Source organism: Conger conger, chromosome 8 (assembly GCF_963514075.1).
Source record: "Conger conger chromosome 8, fConCon1.1, whole genome shotgun sequence".
NCBI lineage: Eukaryota > Metazoa > Chordata > Actinopteri > Anguilliformes > Congridae > Conger > Conger conger.
In genome coordinates this window covers 24358867-24381365 of record NC_083767.1, presented here as the reverse complement: position 1 = coordinate 24381365, position 22499 = coordinate 24358867, and the positions used below count along the sequence as shown (strand labels likewise).

Below are 22499 nucleotides of genomic sequence, written 5' to 3'. Positions count from 1 at the left end.
CAATAATTGACTGTAGGCTGTACAAAGTTATATACAAGCTATTCTCTCTCCATTCTCTGAGGTTTTAAACCCAAAGCCTAGCTACATTTTATTTTCTTTTGTGAAAATGGAAAACACAGAGAAAAAAAGAAACCAAATGGGGCAGATGAGAAGTGTATAGGCTACGCTTATAGGAATACGGGAAAAGAAAAACAAGCTTAAAAACCCTTTGCGCTGATAGCAGTCGCATTCACATTTCTGCAGTGTTCTATTTTGAGGCTTTATAACTTCAGAGATGAGCATCACAGAGACTTAAAAAATGGTTTAAATGAAGCAGGCCACTTGTACCATTTACAATACCAACTTAATCTAGTTTATTTTCATAATTTAGATATAATTAAACTGCTACAAATACAAAACAAAGTAGGTGAAAATAAAAAGGTAGGACAGATAAACCTATAGATTTTCTGAATTATAAACTCAATAACCACAGGTGTGCAAAATCTGAGGGTGATGGGTAAAACTACTAAAGATCTAGGAAGCAAAATGTAAGCAGTGTACTCTGGTGTCTTTTTGTGTCTCCAAATCTATCTAAATTGTGCATTGAGGTAAATCATAAAAGAAACATATTTTTCAACACTTTTGTGGTTTTGGCTCATGAAACTCACTTCTACATAATTTCCAAGTGGGAATTACAATATTTTCAACAGCATAGGGTCTTAAATTACCTAGGTGTCCAAAGACCTACCCAAAATCAAATGAGAAGAAAATGTTTTGTGTCCAGTATAAAACGTTTATATTTGTCATTTGTCCACCAGAGTCCTATAAGCAAGCACAATCAACAAAAAAGAATATATACTATAATATAAACCTGTAAGAAGTGCCGTTAACTTTTTCTACAACGTGGACAAGGGGCTGGAGTTTAGGAGGCATAAATAAAATGGTCTACCCCAGCAACCAGAATCTAAAATGCTAGCTAAGCATTCGTGCTAAACAGCCGCCCAGGTCAGCTATATGAATCATCCTGTAAGTTATTATATGTATGTAAATGGTAAGGCAAAGCTGAAAAAAATAACGTAGCTAACTTGACTAGATAACTATCTATATACCGAAAATAGTGCAAACATTAATTAATGTTAGCTAATAACGAGCAACTACTTGCAGTCTGTGTCATGTACAAATCCATTGCTTTCTCTTCTCACTGCTCTCTTCTGATTCACCAAATTCATATTAGCTAGGTGAGGATATGCCTTACCCATGCCATGACTTAATAGCACGCCATATTCGATCAAGTGACATAATTCAATTTTCTGTAAATGCCCAAATGATCAGCTACAATTCTACGGCACTGTTGAAGCCAAACTAATGCAAGTTACACTGTTTGATAGGAGGTGGCCGCCCCCGGCCAATTTATCAGAGTCCACGTAAATGGTCAAGGACATTCTTGGGAAGGACTCACCAGTTCTGGCTGGTATCCCAGGCAGTTTAGGGAGTGGACTCCTCCTGAGCAGATGGAGTGTAGCACAGAGTGAGAGTCATTTAAGAAGTATGAAATATGAAATACATGAGTATGCCTAGTAGGCAATATGTGGAAGACAGCAGCACATGGGAGGACACCGACAATGCATTTATGCATTTGAACACACCGCTTCAATTCAGGTTGCAACATTATGCGTGACCTCCCAATGAAATCTAAACTTTGTTGCCACGATGTTTCAAAGCAAAGTAGTCCAGAGCAAACTCATTTTTTATGCGCTGCTTTTAAACATTGTAGCAAAAAAACTACAGTGCAATTAAAATAACTTTTCACCTGTCATGTAGTCTAGAGGATTTTCTCTATCACAAAACATGTACATGATCCTCCTCCAATGGCTCAAAAAACTCAGCTATTCCTTCATTTACCAAGACTTATGGTAAAGTGTTTCTACCCATAAATTCTATGATAGACGACAGAAGTTACATGACGCTATGTAAAGGTGGAAGACTTAGCGTTACAATGTACCTTACTGCAAGGACAATGGCAATGTAGTACGGTCCTGAAGTTCTCAGAAAACATTGGGACTGTTTAAACGACACTGAACAAAGTTCCGCCCACTCCACAATTTAGTTGGTTGAGTAATTACTGATAATGCCATACTCACTCACCCCTACTGTAAACAAGCATTAGAACTCATGGCAATGGTACAGTCGTGCTAAAAAAAAAATAGCAGTACAACAGTAAATTGAGGAATCACTGTCAACTGTAGTTGTGATATTTCTGCATGGCAAATAATTTACTTGTAGATGTAGTAGTGTAATAGAAAAACAACAGACCCAACTCTCAACAAGCACGCTGCTTTTTCAGAGTAATCGACTCATTAATTGAAAGGGGTGTTCAAAATAATAGCAGTGTGGCGTTTAGAGAATTCATTCTGCGAAAAAACAGGTGTCATTAATTGTCCTTTATTAAGGAAGATGGGAAGCAAATATTTCACAGTTATAAAATATATTTCCTTCTGAATTGCTAAGTAAAATGGGCTATTTGATTAAAACGTCATTTGATTAAAAAGTTGATTGGAGAGGGGAAACGTATAAAGAAGTGCAGCAAATTATAGGATGCTCAGCTAAAATGATCTCATATGCTTTAAATGGCAACAAAAACCTGAAACATGCAGAAGAAAATGAGCAACTACTGTTAAAACAGATCGAAGAATAGTCAGAATGGCAAAGATCAATAGCCATTGATCAGCTCAAGAAAGATCAAAGATCTTACCTGTAAGTGCTGTTACAGTCAGAAGACGTTTGATTGAAGCTAAGCTATCAGCAAGAAGCCCCTTTAAGGCACCATTGTTGAAAAAATGGGATGTGCAGAATCGGTTAAAATTTGCCAAGGAACACATTGATTGGCCCAAAGAGAAATAGCGTAACATTCTGTGGACTGATGAGAGTAAAATTGTTCTTTTCAGGTCTAGTAGTCATCAAGAGTGTGAGGTTGGGGCTGGGCGGAGAGGCAGAAGCGACGAAGGGTAAACCCTTCTAAACTAACACGCAAACGTGTTCGCCACTAAATTCCGGGAGGCGAAAGACAGGGATGCACAGATACGAAAAATAAGATCTCCCGGAACAGGGGAAGGAACAGAAAATAACCCAAAGGAGATTTAGAATAAACAGAACTAAAGCCCAAACGGCTGAAGAAAATAAAACAACCCTTAGAAAACAGGGCGAATAACCAAACCAAAATTAGTGCTTATATCTGACGTTCGCAGACCAATGATCAGAAAATAAAATACAACCTAGCGAAAAAAATGCTAGGCACGAAAATAAAAACCCTTGAGGCGCAGCTCAGGAAGAAATACAAACAAAAATACAATACCGGGGACAACGTCCCTCTACCACCGACTCACACGAGCCTAAAATAAATGAAAAGAACCAAAGACCTTTTAGGAAGGCGTCAGTTGTACACAACACTTAAAACTGAACGCCTTCCTTACCTTTTTAAGTTTGTAATGACACACACCAGCACAGCAGAGTACCGGACTCGTAAGCGACCAGCGTCTACCCAGTGCTTTTACCGGCTTTGCGCAAGGTGGTCACAATGGGTCATTAACGACCCCCGGGCACTGAATTCAAGCCACAGTACACTGTGAAGACAGTGAAGCATGGTGGTGCAAAAATAATGGTATGGGGATGTTTTAACTAAATATCAGTTCAGTCATTTAAAGTGAAATTAAATCTTGAAAAATGTATTCAGTTTAAACAGTAATGTTTGAGAATGTCGACACTGCCATTTTTTTGAACAGTTTAATATTCCTTTTCTTTGCTTCCTGTAAAAGAATAACGCAGACTTGATAAAATTTGCTAATGCTTTGATTTGCACTACATTTGAAATATGGAACTAAAAGCTATTAAAAAATATTTGCACTTTATTCACTTTTTTTAATGCACTGCTATTTATTTGAACACAACTGTATATAGTTATTTTATACCTTTATGGGGCGACATGGCTCAGGCAGTAAGAGGCTCAGGTGACATGGCTCAGGCAGTAAGAGCAGTCGTCTGGCAGTCGGAGGGTTGCCGGTTCAATCCCCTGCCCGGGCTGTGTCAAAGTGTCCCTGAGCAAGACACCTAACCCCCAAATGCTCCTGATGAGCTGGTCGGTGCCTTGCATGGCAGCCAATCGCCGTTGGTGTGTGAGTGTGTGAGTGTGTGTATGAATGGGTGAATGAGAAGTATCAATTGTACAGCGCTGGATAAAGGCGCTATATATATATGCCAACCATTTATACCTGCTATTGACCAATCAGATTGTGGCATTTGTCCTGCCTGTTTTATAAATTGCAATTGATGCCTCATTTATTCAAATATGATTAATTTGACTGTTGGTAATCATCTGCACAAAGGCAATGTTCGGTGTCAGTGCTTCTTCTAAGATGAGTTCTGCTGCAATATGATATCCTGAGAGATTGTTTCAGAGGCCCCATCACTCACAAATTAATTTTATTGAAAATTAGTGCAGCCACACAAAATGCATTTTTACTCATACTTCAAAATAGTGAAAAATGTGCCAGCCTTGAAAATCTTTGAGGGGCGAGTTGAGGTTGTTAACCCTGACGGGAACAATACTGAAGACTGGGGGTTAATCTGTGGAGAAGGCTGGACCATACGGGAGGCCATGGTAGTCTGCAGACAGCTGGGGCTGGGCTATGCTAATGGTGGCCTGAAAGTAGGTAGCCAACACCAAACCCCTAGATATTGATATTGTAAAGATTAGCCAGCCTGCAATTACAATTTGGCATACCAAATTGATGCACATAAAATGAACCAAAATTTATTTACTTTACAGTCCCCTCCAAAAGTATCGGAACAACTAGACCAATTCCTTTGTTTCTGCAATACACTGAATACATTTGGAGTTGAGATAAAAAGATGAACACCTAGTTTTTATTTCTAGGTATTTACACCTAGATTTGTAAATGCTACTTTGACTACTTTTCACTCTACCCAATTTTTAGATGGGCAAACAGACAGTATTTAAATAAATAAAAGACACTTAATATTTGGTAGCATATCCCTTTGCGTGCAATAACTGCATCAAGCCTGTTGCATTCTTCTTTTGTGATGCTTTCCCAGGCTTTTACTGCAGCCTCTTTCAGTTTTTGTTTGTTTCGAGGGGGCACGTTCTTCACAGATGAACCTACATGTTTTGGATCCTCATCCTGGCTTCAATTTGCACTTCATTGTATGTCGCTCTGGATAAGAGCATCTGCTAAATGCCTGTAAGAGTAGACATTCAGAACTACCTATCATACTGGTGCTAACTGTGTGGTTGTGTGACCATCATCATGGACTAAATTAAACTAGAGCAATCCCTGCCATGGTACACCAACATAATAATAATATTTACAGGCTTATTTCAGTCTGAGAAGAAGAATAACATGAAGTGACTGCATAAGTAACACGTGCATCAGAGCTAGTGAGAATGTGATTCTGGACAAAGCAAGAATGTGTATTATCACAATGAGGTATCTCAAGTATATTACAATAAATAATGCCCTGATCTGTAACTAAGCCTGTTCAAGAATCTGCGGTCATGGATATCTAACAAATTAACTTAATATGATTAAAAGGATAGCGTTCGTTAGCCAGCTAGCTAGCTATTAATTAATGTTATTTAATGATAACATTTAAATGATATTTCAACCATAACGTTACCATTCAACATATTCATTATTTCAACCTGTCACACTGATGAGAGCAAAATAAAGTTTAGGGGCTTACAAACTGCACCATACAAGCTTAAAAGCTGTCCTGTCATGTCCTGTGGCCTCATTTATAACCGTTGTGTATGCCAAAACAGGGCTTGAAAGGTGCATTTGCCACTTTCTAAGTATAAATTGGATTTATTAAAAAAAAGAAAAAAAAGAAATGGGCGTACATTTACAGAAACTTTGACCCATGCATACACACATTATGGAGGCAGAGGGAAATAGCGACTCTGCAGGAAGCACTTTATTAGGAACATTTTACTTTATTACACCTAGTTATTAATGCAATTTTCTAATCGCCAATTGTGTGGCAACAGTGCATTGCATACAATCATGTAGATATGGGTCAGGAGCTTCAGTTAATGTTCACATCAACAATCAGAAGGGAGAAAGCGCCACAAGAAACGCCTTGTTAATGAGAGACGTCAGAGGAGAATGGCCAGACTGATCAAAGCTGACAGGAAGGTGACAGTAAAGCAAATAACCACATATTACAACAGTGGTATGCAGAAGAGCATCTCTGAACAATGTAATTGCATTTTCAAACTTCATTTTGGGCCATCTTAATAGTTACATTTTGTTAAAGATTTGCATTTACATTGATATTTTTAATCCCTTTTCCCTATGGCTTCTGCCTGCCAGACTTGATTGGCATGAAACTGTAAATATGCTGCAGTTAAGAATTTAGATGGGATTGTGCAGTCCGTTGGGAGTGCAATATTTGCTTATGATAACACTGAGTCTATTTTACCGTAGGCGACTGGTCTAATGATTTTACGTTTATGCCAATACAAGTCTCTATACAATTTTATATTTTTTTATGTAACGGTAAACTTACCAATGCATTTTATATGGGACAATCGTGGTTGTGAGATTAACATGCTAAATATTTTGCTGAAAGCAGGGAATTTCGCTTTCAATATCCAATGGATAAATAGCCTAATGATAATGTATTGCTTTATCTATTTTTATGTAGATACCACATAGTGGAAAGCAACGTTCAGTTTGCCGGTAAACGCGGATGAACACCATAAGTAAATCAACAGCTACAGATTTAAAACACACAGATATTCTTTGATAACTATGGTACTGTAGCTTTCAATTCCCTGTGGTGTTTGCATTCTTAACTCCCTGAAATGGCCATAGATTGATTGCTAGTTTATAATCTAAACAGCGTATTGCAATATTGCTTAAACCGCAATAATACAGCTGATGGTGAATGTGCTGTTTACCATTTCAGCTTCAGAAAAAAATGTTGGTTATCGGCTAGCAAATAAACACTTAAACAAGGACAAATTTGCTTTTATGAATCAATTCCTTCAATGTCCAAATTATCTTTCTTATTTATCTTTCTACATTTCTCTTCTTAGCTTTGCACGCTGACGCTGACATTGACATTGACAGACATAGCCTGCATAGGGATCATCAGGTACAGTTCTATGCTTATCAATATTAATTAGGGGCATTTCTTTAACCATTTATGGGTAATTGTGCTGGTGAACTAGGCGGTGTGTTGGGCTCATGCACGTACGGACAAATTCAAGTTGATTTGGGATTTAAAAAAGGAAATTCTCCGCAGATTTTTATAAATGACTGCCGCACATTTAGCAGTCTTGAACACGGAAAAGACAGTGTCTTCGTAAAAACAGATTGACAGCCAACAATGTGCAAATCAAATTGGTGCTTCTGACAGGTGTCCTTTTCAACAAAACGGGAAAGACAGGTGGGTGGCACTGGGGTGGCCAATCAGATATTAGGGGTGGTGTTTTCTGAATTTTCTGGTTTCCCACAATTCGTTCTTAGTCTCGCTTTTCTTACTTCCTGCTTTCTCTCCATTCATTTTTGTAGATAGCACTAATCTACTAATACCAACTAACATAGATTTTGTACAGTACTAAGTATATTAACACTCTATTTTTTCTGTCTAACTGACTAACTAACTAACAGTCACTAGTTTTGGGTAATTGTAGTTTAATCACGTATACTAACAGATTTTTAGAACTTTATTTCTACACTTCTCTGTAACTCCACCTCCCTGTTCTGTTTCTAAATTGCCTGCCTTAATTCTGCGAAGTGTTCTCACCTGCTTCCACTATCACTACGTTCCTTAACTCTGTGCAATTGACTACTCCCTAATCCGAAGCTGTTTGTATTACATGTGTGTCAATGTGAATCCAGTTCCGTGTCTTCGTGCATTCTCTTTGCTAGTTCGTCTCTCTCTGTTCCTGAATTCTGCCCTTGTGTTCCCTACCCCAGTTCTAGCCTCCTTCATGCCGTCATCCCTGGATATTCTGTTCTGTTCTGTTCTGCCTGCCTCTTTGGACTCTGCTTTCTGGATCCCTTTTCTGTACCTCTGCCCCATTTAGGCTGACTACCCAGTTTTTTAACTTTGCATGATCATTGGATTTCGCTCAGTCTGCCCCATCTACCTACTTCATTAAACTTGCCATTTTTTCTCATCACCCCCGCTTGGTTCCTCTGCCCCCCAAACCTGACAGTTACATTATGTTGTTTTTGTGTTTAGTGATTGTGTTGAACTTGCAGTTATACTAGTATGAGTAATATGGTTTATTTCAGGACTATTAGATTTCTGAGTTTGTGTTTTTGGACGAAATTCTAGGCGGTGTTTTGGGCTATGATAGCACCTCTAACTTTTTCCCAGGGGGTGCTATAGCACCAGTAGCACCACCCATTCCAGCGCCATTGACATCTGGGCAACAAGATACACCTGTCAATCACATGTTCCAATACTTTTGCTCACCTAGGAATTGGGTAGTCTGATACAAAAGGTGGTATGTTCTAAGTTGTTTAACAAATCTAGATGAAAATACCAGAAAGTAAAAGCTGAAATTCCAATCTCATGTACATCTTTGCTGCAACTCAATTGTCTTCAGTGTATGCAAAAACAAAGGAATTGACTTTGCTTTTGTAATAATTTTGGTGGGGACTGTTAATGAAATAACTTTATTTTGCTTAAAATAAAAAAATGTATATCAAATTAAAATGTGAGCCACATTAGGACCCAGGAAAATGATGTCTGTAGGAGTAAGTCACATGATGTGTGGAAAACTGTACTTCACGTAAGACCTCAAACCTCATTAGCAATTAGGTACTAACACTTTTTCCCTGTTGGTGAGATGGAAAATCTTCCTCTGTGAGAAAGCAGGTTAAAATTTTCCAGTCTCAGATATGAAAAATGCCTCCCTCTATGAAGGCATTTTGATGACTGCTTGGCACTCACTAACTGAACGAGTAAAACTTCAAACTTACATATTACAGACTGCTCCACAAATCCACCTACAAAGCTTTTAATTTAGGCTTTTCTGGTGACCAGTTGGCCAAAGCAGATGGTCCCAAAAGAGGTGGGATAAATCAGGTCTTTGCACACTGACATGCTACAGGACCTTTCCACAGGTCCGGCTTGTGGGTGGACGGATGGATTACGAGGGTCGGTTGGAGGTTAAGGTGGGGTCCAGGTGGGGCACAATCTGCAGTGAGGGCTGGACCACACGTGAGGCTATGGTTGCCTGCAGACAGCTGGAGCTTGGCTACTCCCTGCGTGCAGTCACTGTGAGTAATGTGTGTCCCGCATGCCATCGCTGTGAGTAATGTGTGTCCTGCATGCCATTGCTGTGAGTAATGTGTGTCCAGCATGCCATCGCTGTGAGTAATGTGTGTCCCGCATGCCATCGCTGTGAGTAATGTGTGTCCCGCATGCCATCGCTGTGAGTAATGTGTGTCCCGCATGCAGTCTCTGTGAGTAATGTGTGTCCCGTATGTCATCATTCTGAGTAACCTATGAACGGAATGTCATCACCACAAGTAATGTACTATATGAATGTTGTATGTCGTCACAACATATAACGTACTCTCTGCTGACATCACTGAAAGTAACAGGACATGATATCATTGTGAATAACATGCTATCTGCATGCCAACATATACTCCCAATGTGATATCAATCTGTGTGTAACATAGTCATTGCATAACATAATTTCTGTTAAATTACTTCCTGCATGCCTGTATCCTCTCTGCATGAGGTCGCTGTGAGTATCTTGCTGCCTGTATGTCATCAGAATTCCTGTCCAAAAATGCTCTTAACATGCTAACATGCTATAACCATAAAAAGTATACTTCCTATATGCCATTATAGCCAGTCAGAACTACTGATCTCACTGCACTCACCTCCTCCAAAGATTCAATTATGTCATGTTCCCATCCATGGTTTTGCCATGATTATGTCATGGAGGATAAGGATTTGATAACCATGGTTCTTGTTAGATCTCATAGAATATTTTGAGTACAGTACAGTGCAGACTCTTAATGCTAGAAACCCTTCTGACCACCCAGTGCTTGTGGTTGTCTCCAAGGAAACATGGTACTGGGACAGCAGCAATGTGACAGATATGGTGATGAGTGGGGTCAAGTGCACTGGCAATGAGATGAGGATCAGCGACTGTCAGCATCACAAGAGCATCAGCTGCAAAAAAGCTGGAACACACTTCGCTGCTGGAGTCATTTGCTCAGAGAGTGAGTGACCTGACTCTGTGTTTCCATTTTCTTGGTGAAAACTAAAAAAGTCATGGAAATATTGGGAGAATGTCATATCAATATTTTGGTCAAAAAGTTCTGTTTCCCAGTCATGGTGCTTCAGGGAGTAATCACATTTAGTATTTTGTTTAGTACATTTTATGTCATTATTAAGAAAGGTTTAGATTTCAAGATTTTAAGTGTATTAAAAAACATCAGATTTAGTTATCATTGTTTTTCCCCCTATTTCTGAGATAATTTGAAGTTTGATGTTTTATGTTTTTAAGGAATTGAGGAAATTACAAATTTGTTTACTGTGTGCTGCTGCTGTCCAGTCTTATTACAGTACTTTTTACCAGGAACCTTTGGCTCAGTTTTTCCAGATACTTCCAGATGTTAATGCATTCATTTTGAAAATATGTTCACTATTCCTTCATTGTATGTTGGTGCTTCTTTGTGATAATAGAAAGAAGCTCAACACAATTGCCTTCAGCCACAGGATTGCCATACTTCTTATTTAAATTCCGAATTAATTTCTAATTTCTAATTAATTGTCTCTCTGTCTTTCACTATTTCTCATTCTCTTTCTCTCCACCCCCCCCCCCTCTTTCTTTTTGCTTCTCTGACAGCGGCCTCTGACCTGATTCTGCATGCCCCTCTCGTGGAGCAGACTGTGTACATAGAGGACCGGCCCCTGCACATGCTCTACTGCGCCGCAGAAGAGGACTGCCTTTCGAAGTCCGCCGCCAAGGCCAACTGGCCTTACGGCCACCGCCGGCTGCTGCGCTTCTCCTCGCAGATCCACAACATTGGCCACGCCGACTTCCGCCCTAAGGCTGGGCGCCACTCCTGGGTGTGGCACGAGTGCCATAGGTAAATGCGGGGGGTTGGCAGTGGCTTGCCGGGGGGTATTAACTTGTCCCTGCTGCCTTTTTGTGGAGAGGCACTGCATAACTCAACAGCATGACTCGCTTGAAGCATAATCCATCCTGTCCTCTCTATGTCGCTGTGAATGCAATTGCCAGTTGAGCATGTCAGTGAGCTTAAAAAAATGTTTTTATGGTATTGCTGTTGCTGCTGTGGTAGCACTCAAGTAGTATTTCTCATTGTTTCAAAGTGAATCTTCCCTATACCCGCCCCACTGTTGCAGTGGGCAGAGCCAATTGCAAGAACTGTGTTCACCCCCCACCCCCTCATATCCACACCCAATTATGGCATGTCACTTCCTGAAGAGGAAAAAACCCCCAAAACAAACAACAACTGACAGAGACTGCAGTAAGAGCCTGGAAATGCATCATGGGTTTAAACACACACCTCTCGATGTAACTTCATCGGTGATGTAACCTGAGGTCATTGGGTGTTTTGGGTCTTTCAACATCAGACACCCTTGCCCAGGTGACCCAGCTGGGGTTGATCAAGCCCCAGCTTGTGTCTAAGTAGCTTGTGTGGTCCACAGATTGCCCCGCTTGATCCACAGCCATCTTGATGCCTTCTCTGCCGCATCAGTGATTTTCTTGATGGCTCTCCTGCTGTGCAGTCCCTTGATCCCCAGCATCGTGAGTGCCCTGAAGAGGGACTGGCCCGCAAAGCCTCTGCACCCGACCTCGATGGGGTTACATCGGGTCTTCAATCCCCTGCTTCGCCATTCGCCAGCTAGGTCCTCATACTTAGACTTAGCCCATACTTAGAGATTGGATGGGCTGGGAAGGACATCATAGACTGACTGGATCCGGTGTGGCTCAGCCTTCCAGAGCTCTTATCACAAGATCTTCCGGTCCACTGCCTGCTCCCATCGAGTCCATGCCCCCTACTATCCCCATGCAACCCCACTATCCTACTGGGGCGGGCTTCCTCCACCCCTGCATAGACTTCCTCCTCGACCAGCTGCTGTTTGTATTTTCCCTTGACCTTGTTGAAGTGAGGTCTTGGGTTGCTGCCGAGCCCTGCACATCCTGATGTCACAGCTCCTACCAACACACTATGCCGCAGCCATGATTCCGCCTGGTCAACTGCCTCCTGTGCCCTCCACTTCCTACCCGTTCTCACTTCTATACCCGCCGAGGAGACTTAGATGTCAATCAAGTCTCTATACTTGCCCAGGTAACCATAAACTCCTCCGTCAGACTACTGAAGGGGAGTCGTAGCTTGTTCTTCCACCCATACAAGGCAATGTTACTGAGGCTTTGTGGCAGGCCCAACCTGCGCAGGAAGTGGCTAACCTTCCGCTCAAAGCCCTCAACAGTGGTAAGTGGAACGTCGTAGACCAGCTGTGGCCAGAGAAGTCATGGCAAAATTCCGTGCTGGTAAATCCACGCTTTCAAATTGCCTGGCAGCACTGACTTATCCACTACCGTGAGCCAGGTTCCCAGGTTCCCAGCTCTTGCCCGGGCTCTTAACTGGCTTCTTTCCGACAGATGGGATCTGGAAACCTCCTAGAGGGAAGCGGAACTTATCTGTGACCTTCTCCTTCTTCACAACCAGGGACCTGGACTTGGCTGGCTTGAAGTCCATCCAAGCTCAGTTGATGAGGCGCTCAAGGCCTTGGAGGATCCATCTGCCGCCCGGTACAGATGTTGTGGTCACCGTCAGATCATCCATAAACGCTCTGATGGAGGGCTGCCACACACCTGACTTGGAGAGTGGACCTCTGCACTCAACCTCTGCTGACTTCACCAGCATGTTCATGGCCAAGGAGAACTATATCTCTGAAATGGCACATCCAGTGATTATGCCCTTCCCCATGCAATGAAACACAGATGTTGCTATTCCAGAGCTGACTCTCAAACTGAAGCAGCTATAATAGTCCAGAATGAGGTCCCTGATCTTGCCTGGAACATGGTGTTGATCAAGTGAGGTTTCCACCAGCTTATGTGGGATTGACCTATAGGCATTGGCAAGGTCAAGCCACAGAACTGCCAGGTCTCCTTTGCCTTCCCGTGCCTCCTGGAGCAGCTGGGTGACAACTCTGGTGTGCTTAATGCATCTTGGCACCTTCAGGACTCCCCCTTTCCGCACAGAGGTGTCAATGTATGCATTCCTCAGGAGGAACTGCATCATGTGTCGGGCAATAATACTGAAAAATACTTTGCCTTCAACACTGAGGAGTGAGATGTTTCTGAACTGCTCAATGGTACTTGAGTTCTCCTCCTTTGGAATCCAGACACCCACTGCATACCGCCACTGCTGGGCCACCTTCCCCCTCCTCCAAATGACCTTAAGGATATTCCATAGTCGCTGTGAGAGTCTGCACCTCTTGCAGACAACATATGGCACTCCAGTGGGACCAGGTGCTGAGCTAGTTCAGGCAGCTCTGATGACCTCCTCGAAGATCTTGCTTCCTTGCACTGTCACTGTAGGTACTTGTCAACCTCATCTTAGGGCGACATGGCTCAGGCAGTAAGAGCAGTCGTCTGGCAGTCGGAGGGTTGCCGGTTCGATCCCCTGCTCGGGCTGTGTCGAAGTGTCCCTGAGCAAAACACCTAACACCTAAATGCTCCTGACGGGTTGGTGCCTTGCACGGCAGTCAATCGCCGTGAGTGTGTGTATGAATGGGTGAATGAGAAGCATCAATTGTACAGCGCTTTGGATAAAGGCCAACCATTTACCATTTACCATCATGGGAACAGGCAATTGGCCACTTTGTTTTTGCCCGAGGATCTTCTTAGTGAATCCAAATGGATTCACAATAAATGCTGCACATTTCCTGGCTCTCTCGCTGCCCCTCCTCTTGTGCCACTCAGCTCAACAGAGGGTGTTGAGCTTCCTCCGTAAGGTGTTGTGGAGTTCTGCCAGACCGACCTTATCGTCCTCCCTTGACTGCTTATACTGTCATCCTAGCAGTCAACGCTCCCACCATAGCTGGCTGATCTTCTCCTCCCATCGGTTTGGCCCCCCTGCACCTGCGGTCGATCGCTGCTCCTTTGTGCCAAACCTTTCAGCGGCAATGCTGATTATCAGTGTGCACATTATCCACAGAATCCCCATGGCTGTAGCTTCAAGAATGTGGTCCACATCCTCATCAAACTGAAGCCACTCTCTCTCCTTGTTGGCAGCAGGACACTTAACCCGGCGATATTCTGAATGCCTGACTTGGGGTTGAGCTAGAAGAATGCAACAGTTTGATGATGTAAATGGTTTGCAGGCTTGATGCAGTTCTTGCACGCAAGGGATATGCTACTGAATATTAAGTGTTATTTACTTTCATTTACTTAAATACTCTCTGTTCCAGTAATTTTGCTAACCTAAAAATTGGGTGGTCTGATACCAAAGGTGCTTTGTTCCAAGTAGTTTAACACATCTGTGTGTAAATACTAGGAAATAAAAGCTGTAAATTATGTATATTGCAATAACAAAGGAATTTGCCTTGCTGTTCCAATACTTTACTTTTGGAGGGGACTGTATATGACTTATTGTCTGCTCATGTTTTCTGGGCTGAAACATTTTGTACAAAATTAGTCATTTACTTTAATCAGGAAACTTTAAAAACATTTCACTGACCATAGAAATAATTGTGATTACTGAATTTGTCTGAATGTCAATGCTGTTGAATTATGTTAAACGCTTCACCACCTAACACATAAGGTTCATCATAGCGTTTCTGTAATGTTGTACAACACGACAGTAATGCTATGAGAATGTGTCAGCTGGGATTCAATGAGACCCATCTGGTTTCCACTGCAAGCCAAGGCCGTCCCTTTATTTACTCCATGGATTCGGCCGACATCCTGCCTTTTATCTCATTTCATGCACGCTAGTCATAAAATATGCATCTCGCTTAGCTGAGTGCTTCTACATGGGTCATCCTGAGTTTTACTTTTGAAACAATTCATATTTGGGACAGCATTGATTTATAGAAACAGATTCCAAAGAAAAGACACTGGTAGGGGCTAGTCAATCTTCCTGTACTTTTGGTTTGTACTTTGTACTGACTAAAATATGTATTTTTATTCATTTACATACAGTAGCCATCCATTGCAGTTTCCTTTAGATTTTAGAATTCATCAGACATCTAATAATATTATTGTCAGCTATAATCCTGTCACACTCACTGTATCTATAACCGACAACCTGCTTAAATGCACAAGTCACAGAAGTTAAAGACATTCAGCAAAGACGAGAATAGCTCCTTTTCATGAACCGCTTTACGCAGATGTGGTGCTGCACATGTGTCCCAAACCACAACCATCACTCTTTAATATGAAACTCACTGCAGTACAAGTCATCATGTACAGTGCAGTCTGTAAGTATTTGGACAGTAACACTTTTTTGTTGTTTTTGCTCTGTACTCCAGCACACTGAACAATGACTATGAAATGAAAGTGCAGTTTTTTAGATTTAATTTGTGAGTTTTTACATCCATATTGGGTGAACAGTAGGAATTGTCGCCATTTTCATACATAGCCCCCCCAATTCTTGGATTGGTGTGTTATGTTTCATTGTCTGTTCATATATAAAATTGCTAGCAAAAGGTCTAGAGTTAATTCCAGGAGTGCCATCTGCATTTGGAGTTGTTATTGTCTCTCAACATGAAGATCAACTATGTGTCAATGCTAGTAAAGCAATGAGAATAAATCAATCAGAGACATAACCAAAATTAGGTACGTGTACTAGTGGATGACAGAATAATCCCTCAAATGGTAGCTCTTCAAAAGCACTCCAGGATGTAGGTGTAGATGTGTCAAAGACAACCATCCAGAGAAGTCTATGCTAGCATAATCTCAGAGGGTTCACCACAAGATGCAAACTCCTGGCAAGCCACAAAAATAGAATGGCCAGGTTACAGGTGGCAAAAATGTGCATTAAAATATGGACAGATGAGATGAAGATCAATAAAAGTGACCAGCACTTTTCACCTGAGTGATGAAAGTGTGGTGAAAAAAGGAAGATCCAAAACATACCACAACAAAATCTTAAAATCTATACTTTAGAGATTGTTTTATTTCAACTGTTTGCTGGAGTATAGAGTGAAAACAACACTGTCCAAATACTTATGGACTGCACTGTATGGACCTTGCTCACACTTTTGAATGTAAGGGCAAGACGAAAGAAGCTTTGGCCTTGGTTTATATGCAGCCACAGCAAGGTAGGGTCTTTGTCCCTTGCCACGCTTTTTGCCACGTTTGATGCATCTCAAGTATCATTTCACAACAATATTATTTGTGCAGTCCAAAAGTGAAGAAGGCTCCCAAGCACAAACTGGTATTCATTCTCTTCTATGATTAGTGTTGAAAGTTAACAGCAATGTAAAGACATTTAATTTTGCTTCCTTTAAACAGTAAACAGCAGCTGAGTATTATCATTACGTTTAGACAGCTTTTGGCAGTTCCTAAACACTCCACACCTGTGGAAATGGATCAAATTAAGAAATCAAGAGTTTGGAAAGAGTTTACTTGAACCACTGGCACATACAAAACAACATAATCAGCCTTCTGTTATGTTGACAAACTACTGAATGGCTTCAGGAAATAATTCAGGTAGAACTTATGAGGTCACTTATTTTGTAGTCTTTGGACATGGCTACCATTACTTAATTAGTTTTACTTAGGAAATATGAAGTACCAGTAATTACGTTTACACAACTTATAGAAACAGTTTAGTGAAATTACACAAACAGCTCTGTGTGTAATTCTAAACCCCTACTCCCGTCTGCTCATTGAGGTGTCGTTTGGTCTACAAAAGATTGTCACTATATTTATGGAAACATTATAAGAATGTGAATGTGTGAGTGTCTATGTGTGTACACATTTGGTTCCTTAGGCACTATCACAGCATGGACATCTTCACCCACTATGACCTGCTGTCCATCAACGGCACTAAGGTGGCAGATGGCCACAAAGCCAGTTTCTGTCTGGAGGACACAGACTGCCACGAAGGTACTATAGAACCCTAAGGTTGCTGTGGGGGGAGGTCTTGTTTCAGGAATCCTTCACAGATTGACTTGTATTTAATCCCACACATAGCTCATCCATAGGTATACTTATGTGGCCATTAAAATGACATCATTATTAAACAATTTCAGATCTTCAGTCTGTACAAAATCTACATGCCAGCCTGTGGCCCAACTCTTCTGTGTACCTTCGGTATGCTGTTACTGTGCAGATTCACCAGTTTTATAAAATATGGATTGGTTAATAATAATAATAATAATAATAATAATAATAATAATAATACATTTTATTTGAAGTGGCGCCTTTCTAGACACTCAAGGTCACCTTACATTGGGCAAAATACAAAATAAACATGGTAAAAACATGAAAAAATATCCAATTAAAAATCATCAACAAAAAAAAAACTCACAAAAACCCTATCATAGGATTTATATATGAGCATATCTGCACAACCTTGACAAAACCGGTAACATTTTAAAAGCCATTCAGTCACTGTCAATTAAAGTAAGATCAGTGGGAGAAAATGGTTGTAGCACCCTCTGTTGGCAAAACTATAGGAAGTGCCTGAAGTGTGTTGGTACAAGTTGCAAGGAGAGAAAAACATTAGCTACGCAGGGTGTAATTACATGTAAATTATACTTGCTATGATGCCTTAAAAGTCCAGTGTACTGTGTCCATGTTACAGGAATTTCAAAGCGGTATGAGTGTGCAAACTTTGGCGAGCAAGGAATCACAGTGGGCTGCTGGGATCAGTATCGACATGATATCGACTGCCAGTGGATCGATATTACTGATGTCAAACCTGGAAACTACATATTACAAGTAAACACTGAGCCCATAAATCTGATAATGGTGCAGCAGAAAGTTTGGGGAAAACATTATATTTATACATTTGTTATATGAATGCATATTATTAATTGTAATAACTTTGTATAGCATATTTTATACAAAGGATGCATCACAGAGTGATTCAGAGAACATAAGAATAAAACAAATGGAGCAAATGACAGTGTAATGAAAGAGTAAAAAAAGCTGTTGTTGACACTATGTACTATGAATTTATATTATGAGAGTGGCAGTGGGGCACAGCTATTGCATTGGGGTCGTGGGTTTGCTGTTTTTTGCTGTTACTGATATAACCATATGGTTACACTGACACAAGCTCAGCTATGTTGATAGACTAAGGGGTGTAAAGTACTTCAAATTTGGAAAAATAAAACCAAGTATGAGGTCTACACTGAAGAATGGGATCTGAGAGAGCATGAGCAAGGGTATTTTCTTGCCTGGGTGTCTTGACTTTATTCCCCTTGCTCAGGTGGTGATAAACCCCAACTTTGAAGTTGCAGAGAGTGACTTCACCAACAATGCCATGAAATGCAACTGCAAGTATGATGGTCATCGTGTTTGGCTGCACAAATGCCATCTTGGTGAGTAACTTTATGGGGATGGTAAACAGTTCTGAATTAAATCTGTTCCATGTTACTTATTTGTTAAGACACTGTAAACATAGAAATAGGCTTTAGGGAAAAAAACATTTAAGAATAGAACACAGGTGCCATTAACACTTTGTATTATGTCTTTCTGCAAAAAATGAATAAGCTCTGCAAGTAATTGACAAGATACGCCGGAAAAACAAGCATTCATACGAATGTGCCTGAATTTTACTTATCTTGTACTCTTGAACTCAAGACACCTACTTTTATTAAGCTCCAAATATTATGAGAATGCTTGTAAGAAAATGGGAATCATGTGATCACAAATAGTGACCCATCTAGGACTCTTGCTCAACAATAAAGTCAGGTTAGACCAGTGTTATTTATATAAGGGATGTTCAATATCATGCTTGTGTTACACAGGTAAAAACAGACACCCAATCTTTTTTATCCACAGGTGACTCATTCAGTGAAGAGGCAGAGAAGAAGTTTGAAAAGTACCCTGGTCAGCTAAATAACCAGATCTCTTAATTCAGCTGGACATGTGCCAGAGTCAATATATGGCTTAGAAGGCAGGGATGTGGGAAGTATTTGAAACATAGATTTGTAGTTTGTGTGGTGTGTGATACTGCAAAACACTTTCAGAACTGGGACAAATTGAATTCAGAAGTTCAAGCATAGAGCAATATAAGGTTATCTGATGTGAAATTAGTTTCTTTTTTTGTTGGTATTCTAGCTACACATTACCCCTCACAAATACTGTGCAATGATTACACGATGACCATGTCGAAGTAGTATTATAAATATTATAAATGTATGCAAAAGCATGGATGAGCTTCTCAGCATCTTTTTGGGATTAAAAAAAGGTCTAACTTTTGCGATATTTTGCAAATGATAAAATGAAGTTTTGGTCAAAGAGTTCAAATGTGATAAAAAAGTCAAATCAGAGTCTAAAATAATACCCAGCAGTTTGACTTGTTTTTTATCTGTGATGCCATGGATCCTAAACTTGAGCAAATTGGGTTAACACATTCAACCTTAAACAGCAATAATTTGAAACTGAGAAATTGATCCGCCTTGATTGGAGTACATTTAAATCAGTTTTGAAAAGCAACCCCACCTCGGCCAGATTGCCTTAGAAAATGAAGATAAGCATAGTTTGGAGCAGCCTTTAGTGGAACATGAATTGGACAAGATGGGTTTAAATGAGAAGGCCATCGTTTGGACATATGGACTGCAGCCAGAAATTAAGGAGTGTTCCACTGAATAGGTCGGAGCATGTGCCAATGAAGGGGATCGGGCCTGAAATTTGCTACAAGGGATTCAAGCCGATTCAAGCGTTTAAGGATCTCAGACTCGGCTTGGGATTTCATTACAACCAACGTGAATAATGAAATTGCATGGGGTTGTTTGTTTATGATGCTCGGGATGCGCTTGTTAATATTTAACCCAAGCTTGAAAATGATATACCCAAAATAAAATGGTTAATATCCTGGAACCCTTTTGACTAAAGGCATAAAAAGAACAGTCTGTTCTTAAAGATTTGCACTTCATTGTATGTCGCTGAGTTTTAATGCTTTCAAATGGTATAACCTGTTACCATAGTGATTGAAAATTATACTGTGAAAAAAGGAATTAATGCAAAAAAAAAGACTTAAGGGGTTAAGACTTTGGCTCCTGGTTAGCAAAAAGCTTAAATTTATTTTCCTCCTGTCGTTTCTGATGATGGAATCCCTGATTAGGTGCGTGGATGGATTTCCAGGTGACTGTTCAGGGGGATTCACCAGAACTAAGGGCCGAGACAAAAACTGTCTGTCCATGAAGAGAGCAGCAGGCAAGGCTTTTTCCAGGGTGTGCAGGGTCCAGGCTGGAACTGGATGTACTGAGTTGGCGGAGGGCATAAAGCACACATTTCATTGTGCTTGCATCCAGGCCTGCCAAGAACCATCCAGGGCTCCAGTTGGTACAGAGTAGAGCAAATGGCACCTTTCGGCTTTGCTCCCAATAATAATCCAGGGATCCCCAGTTTGAGTCTGGGCAACACAAGGGACTGTGGTATCCAGCTCCCCCACAGTAGCAGCCCGTGGCAGCTCAAAGGACACAAGCAAGTCCATGATCTTTTCCTCTTCTTGATACGGTGTGGATATTCTGCCTTCCAACTCTTGAGATCTTCCGACTGAGGAAAACTCTCAAAGTTAGGCGGAGAGGTGAGTGAAGGCATGATGATAATAGGTGACTGAAGTAGCCTGTTTAGGCAGTATGTTGTCCTAGCTTGTGTTGGTTGTCAGCAAAACCAGTTTAAAACGTGTAGAAGTTATGATACCAAGTAAAAATGATGAAACTAGCATGACCGACTGAAACAGTAGTCATCACCTCTGACAGCAGTTAACTACACCAGCCAGTTCATGCAAATATATAATCCATCCAATTATGTGGTAACTTTTCAGAGCATAGATGTGAGAATTTTTAAGGACTGTAATGGAAGGTCTGAAATGGTACATGGCCATTGTACACTAAAGCACAGTACTTAAAATACTGACAAAGTTTAGATTCATTGAGTGTAATTCTGTATCCAATGGAACATATTGATGTGGTAAGGTAAACATTGTAAACCACACTAGGCTATTTTAAGAAAGCAATGTGAAAATATCATTAACGGAAGCACGGTCAGAAATAATGTCCGAACACACTTGAATGCAAAACACATAAATCGCCAGCCTCATCGTTTTGTCGTCATCCATATGACCGATTACTCAGATTACTGATCATTAATGCTGGGTTTTATATATAGCATATATATATTTCCAGAGCACAGAGTGGAGGAGGGTGGTAGTGCTATTGGGGTTAAGGAGTATGCACTATCCGGCTAATGGGACACACCTGACAGGCTATTTCTGACCGCTGTCAAGATGGCAGTTAGCTCAGCTAACATTAGCTTTTCATAGCTAACTATCTTGTTCGTTACTAGTAGCTAGCGATACAATTCTACAAAGCTATAATTAAGCTAGTCAACTTAAATTTACATGTGTTACTTACATTAGTTGGTGTAAGAATTTATTTTTATTTTTATTTAAGCTAGCTATCTATCCATTTATACTTCAGACTTTTATTGCCCTGCTGGTGTTGGATCTTATTTTGGAAAATATCCAAGGAACGTTATGTCTGACCCTGGATAAATGGGTAACATCCTTTACACCACAGAAAACAGCATCTCTGGTTAGTCTGTAGCTATTCTAGCCATCAAATGTCTATTGGTGTGTCTTGTTGGGATAGTTAGCTAGCTCTATGCTTCTATGTTTAGCTAGCTAGTCTATATGGGCTTGGTGGTAAAGTAACGTTAACATTACTAGCTAATTGCGTTAGCTAGCTAGCAATGTAATGTTAACTTCTAGCTAGCTAGCTATGTTATAAAGCATATACATTAAACCAACAACAGCAGACTAGTTGTCACCGCCAAACTTACAAAACGGCATTGCCTTAATGTAACCTTATCTCCAGATTTGCAGCTATCAACAGCTAGCACATCCTGGCATGAGGCATGACATTGTCTCTGTTCATTCTCTTTCACTGCCCGCCACTACATTAATTACATGGATAGCTATCATAGCTAGCAATATAGGCACAGCTAGCTAGTAACTTTCTTCGATCATGCTGTAACGTTAGCTAGTTTGAACAGTAGAGTTAACCAAAATGTGTCACCTATTGGTCTCGTGGCTAGCTATTTAGTCAACCTGTGAAGTCAGCAGCTTTTGAAATGATCTGGTGATGGAGCTCCCCAACCATAACTGTTAGTAAATGAATAAAACAACAGACCCTCGATCACAATGAAAATAAGTCTTTGTATCCTTGTTTTTTTTAACTTCAGGCAATGTTGCTATGGCAAGCTGGAAAGAAAAAACGTAATATGCTCACGCAACACTACATAA

The 22499-nt window shown here is 40.7% G+C and overlaps 1 protein-coding gene across 9 annotated transcripts in view; it reads left to right on the top strand.

Annotated features, from left to right (window-relative positions):
• LOC133135751 (lysyl oxidase homolog 3B-like) overlaps positions 1-20126 on the top strand; it is a 395104-nt gene extending 374978 nt beyond the window's left edge. For 7 of the 9 annotated variants that reach the window (XM_061253004.1, XM_061253006.1, XM_061253003.1 and 4 more), the window contains 7 exons: positions 9138-9293; positions 10094-10253; positions 10883-11126; positions 17010-17125; positions 17826-17962; positions 18456-18567; positions 19031-20126. In XM_061253004.1, coding sequence (XP_061108988.1) covers positions 9138-9293; positions 10094-10253; positions 10883-11126; positions 17010-17125; positions 17826-17962; positions 18456-18567; positions 19031-19104 — 999 coding nt within the window. In that variant the 3' untranslated portion in view covers positions 19105-20126. Of the gene's footprint in view, positions 1-9137; positions 9294-10093; positions 10254-10882; positions 11127-17009; positions 17126-17825; positions 17963-18455; positions 18568-19030 lie in introns of those variants that run through there. The other 2 variants (XR_009709433.1, XM_061253011.1) reach the window with 2 other exon arrangements.
• Positions 20127-22499: the final 2373 nt, after the last annotated feature.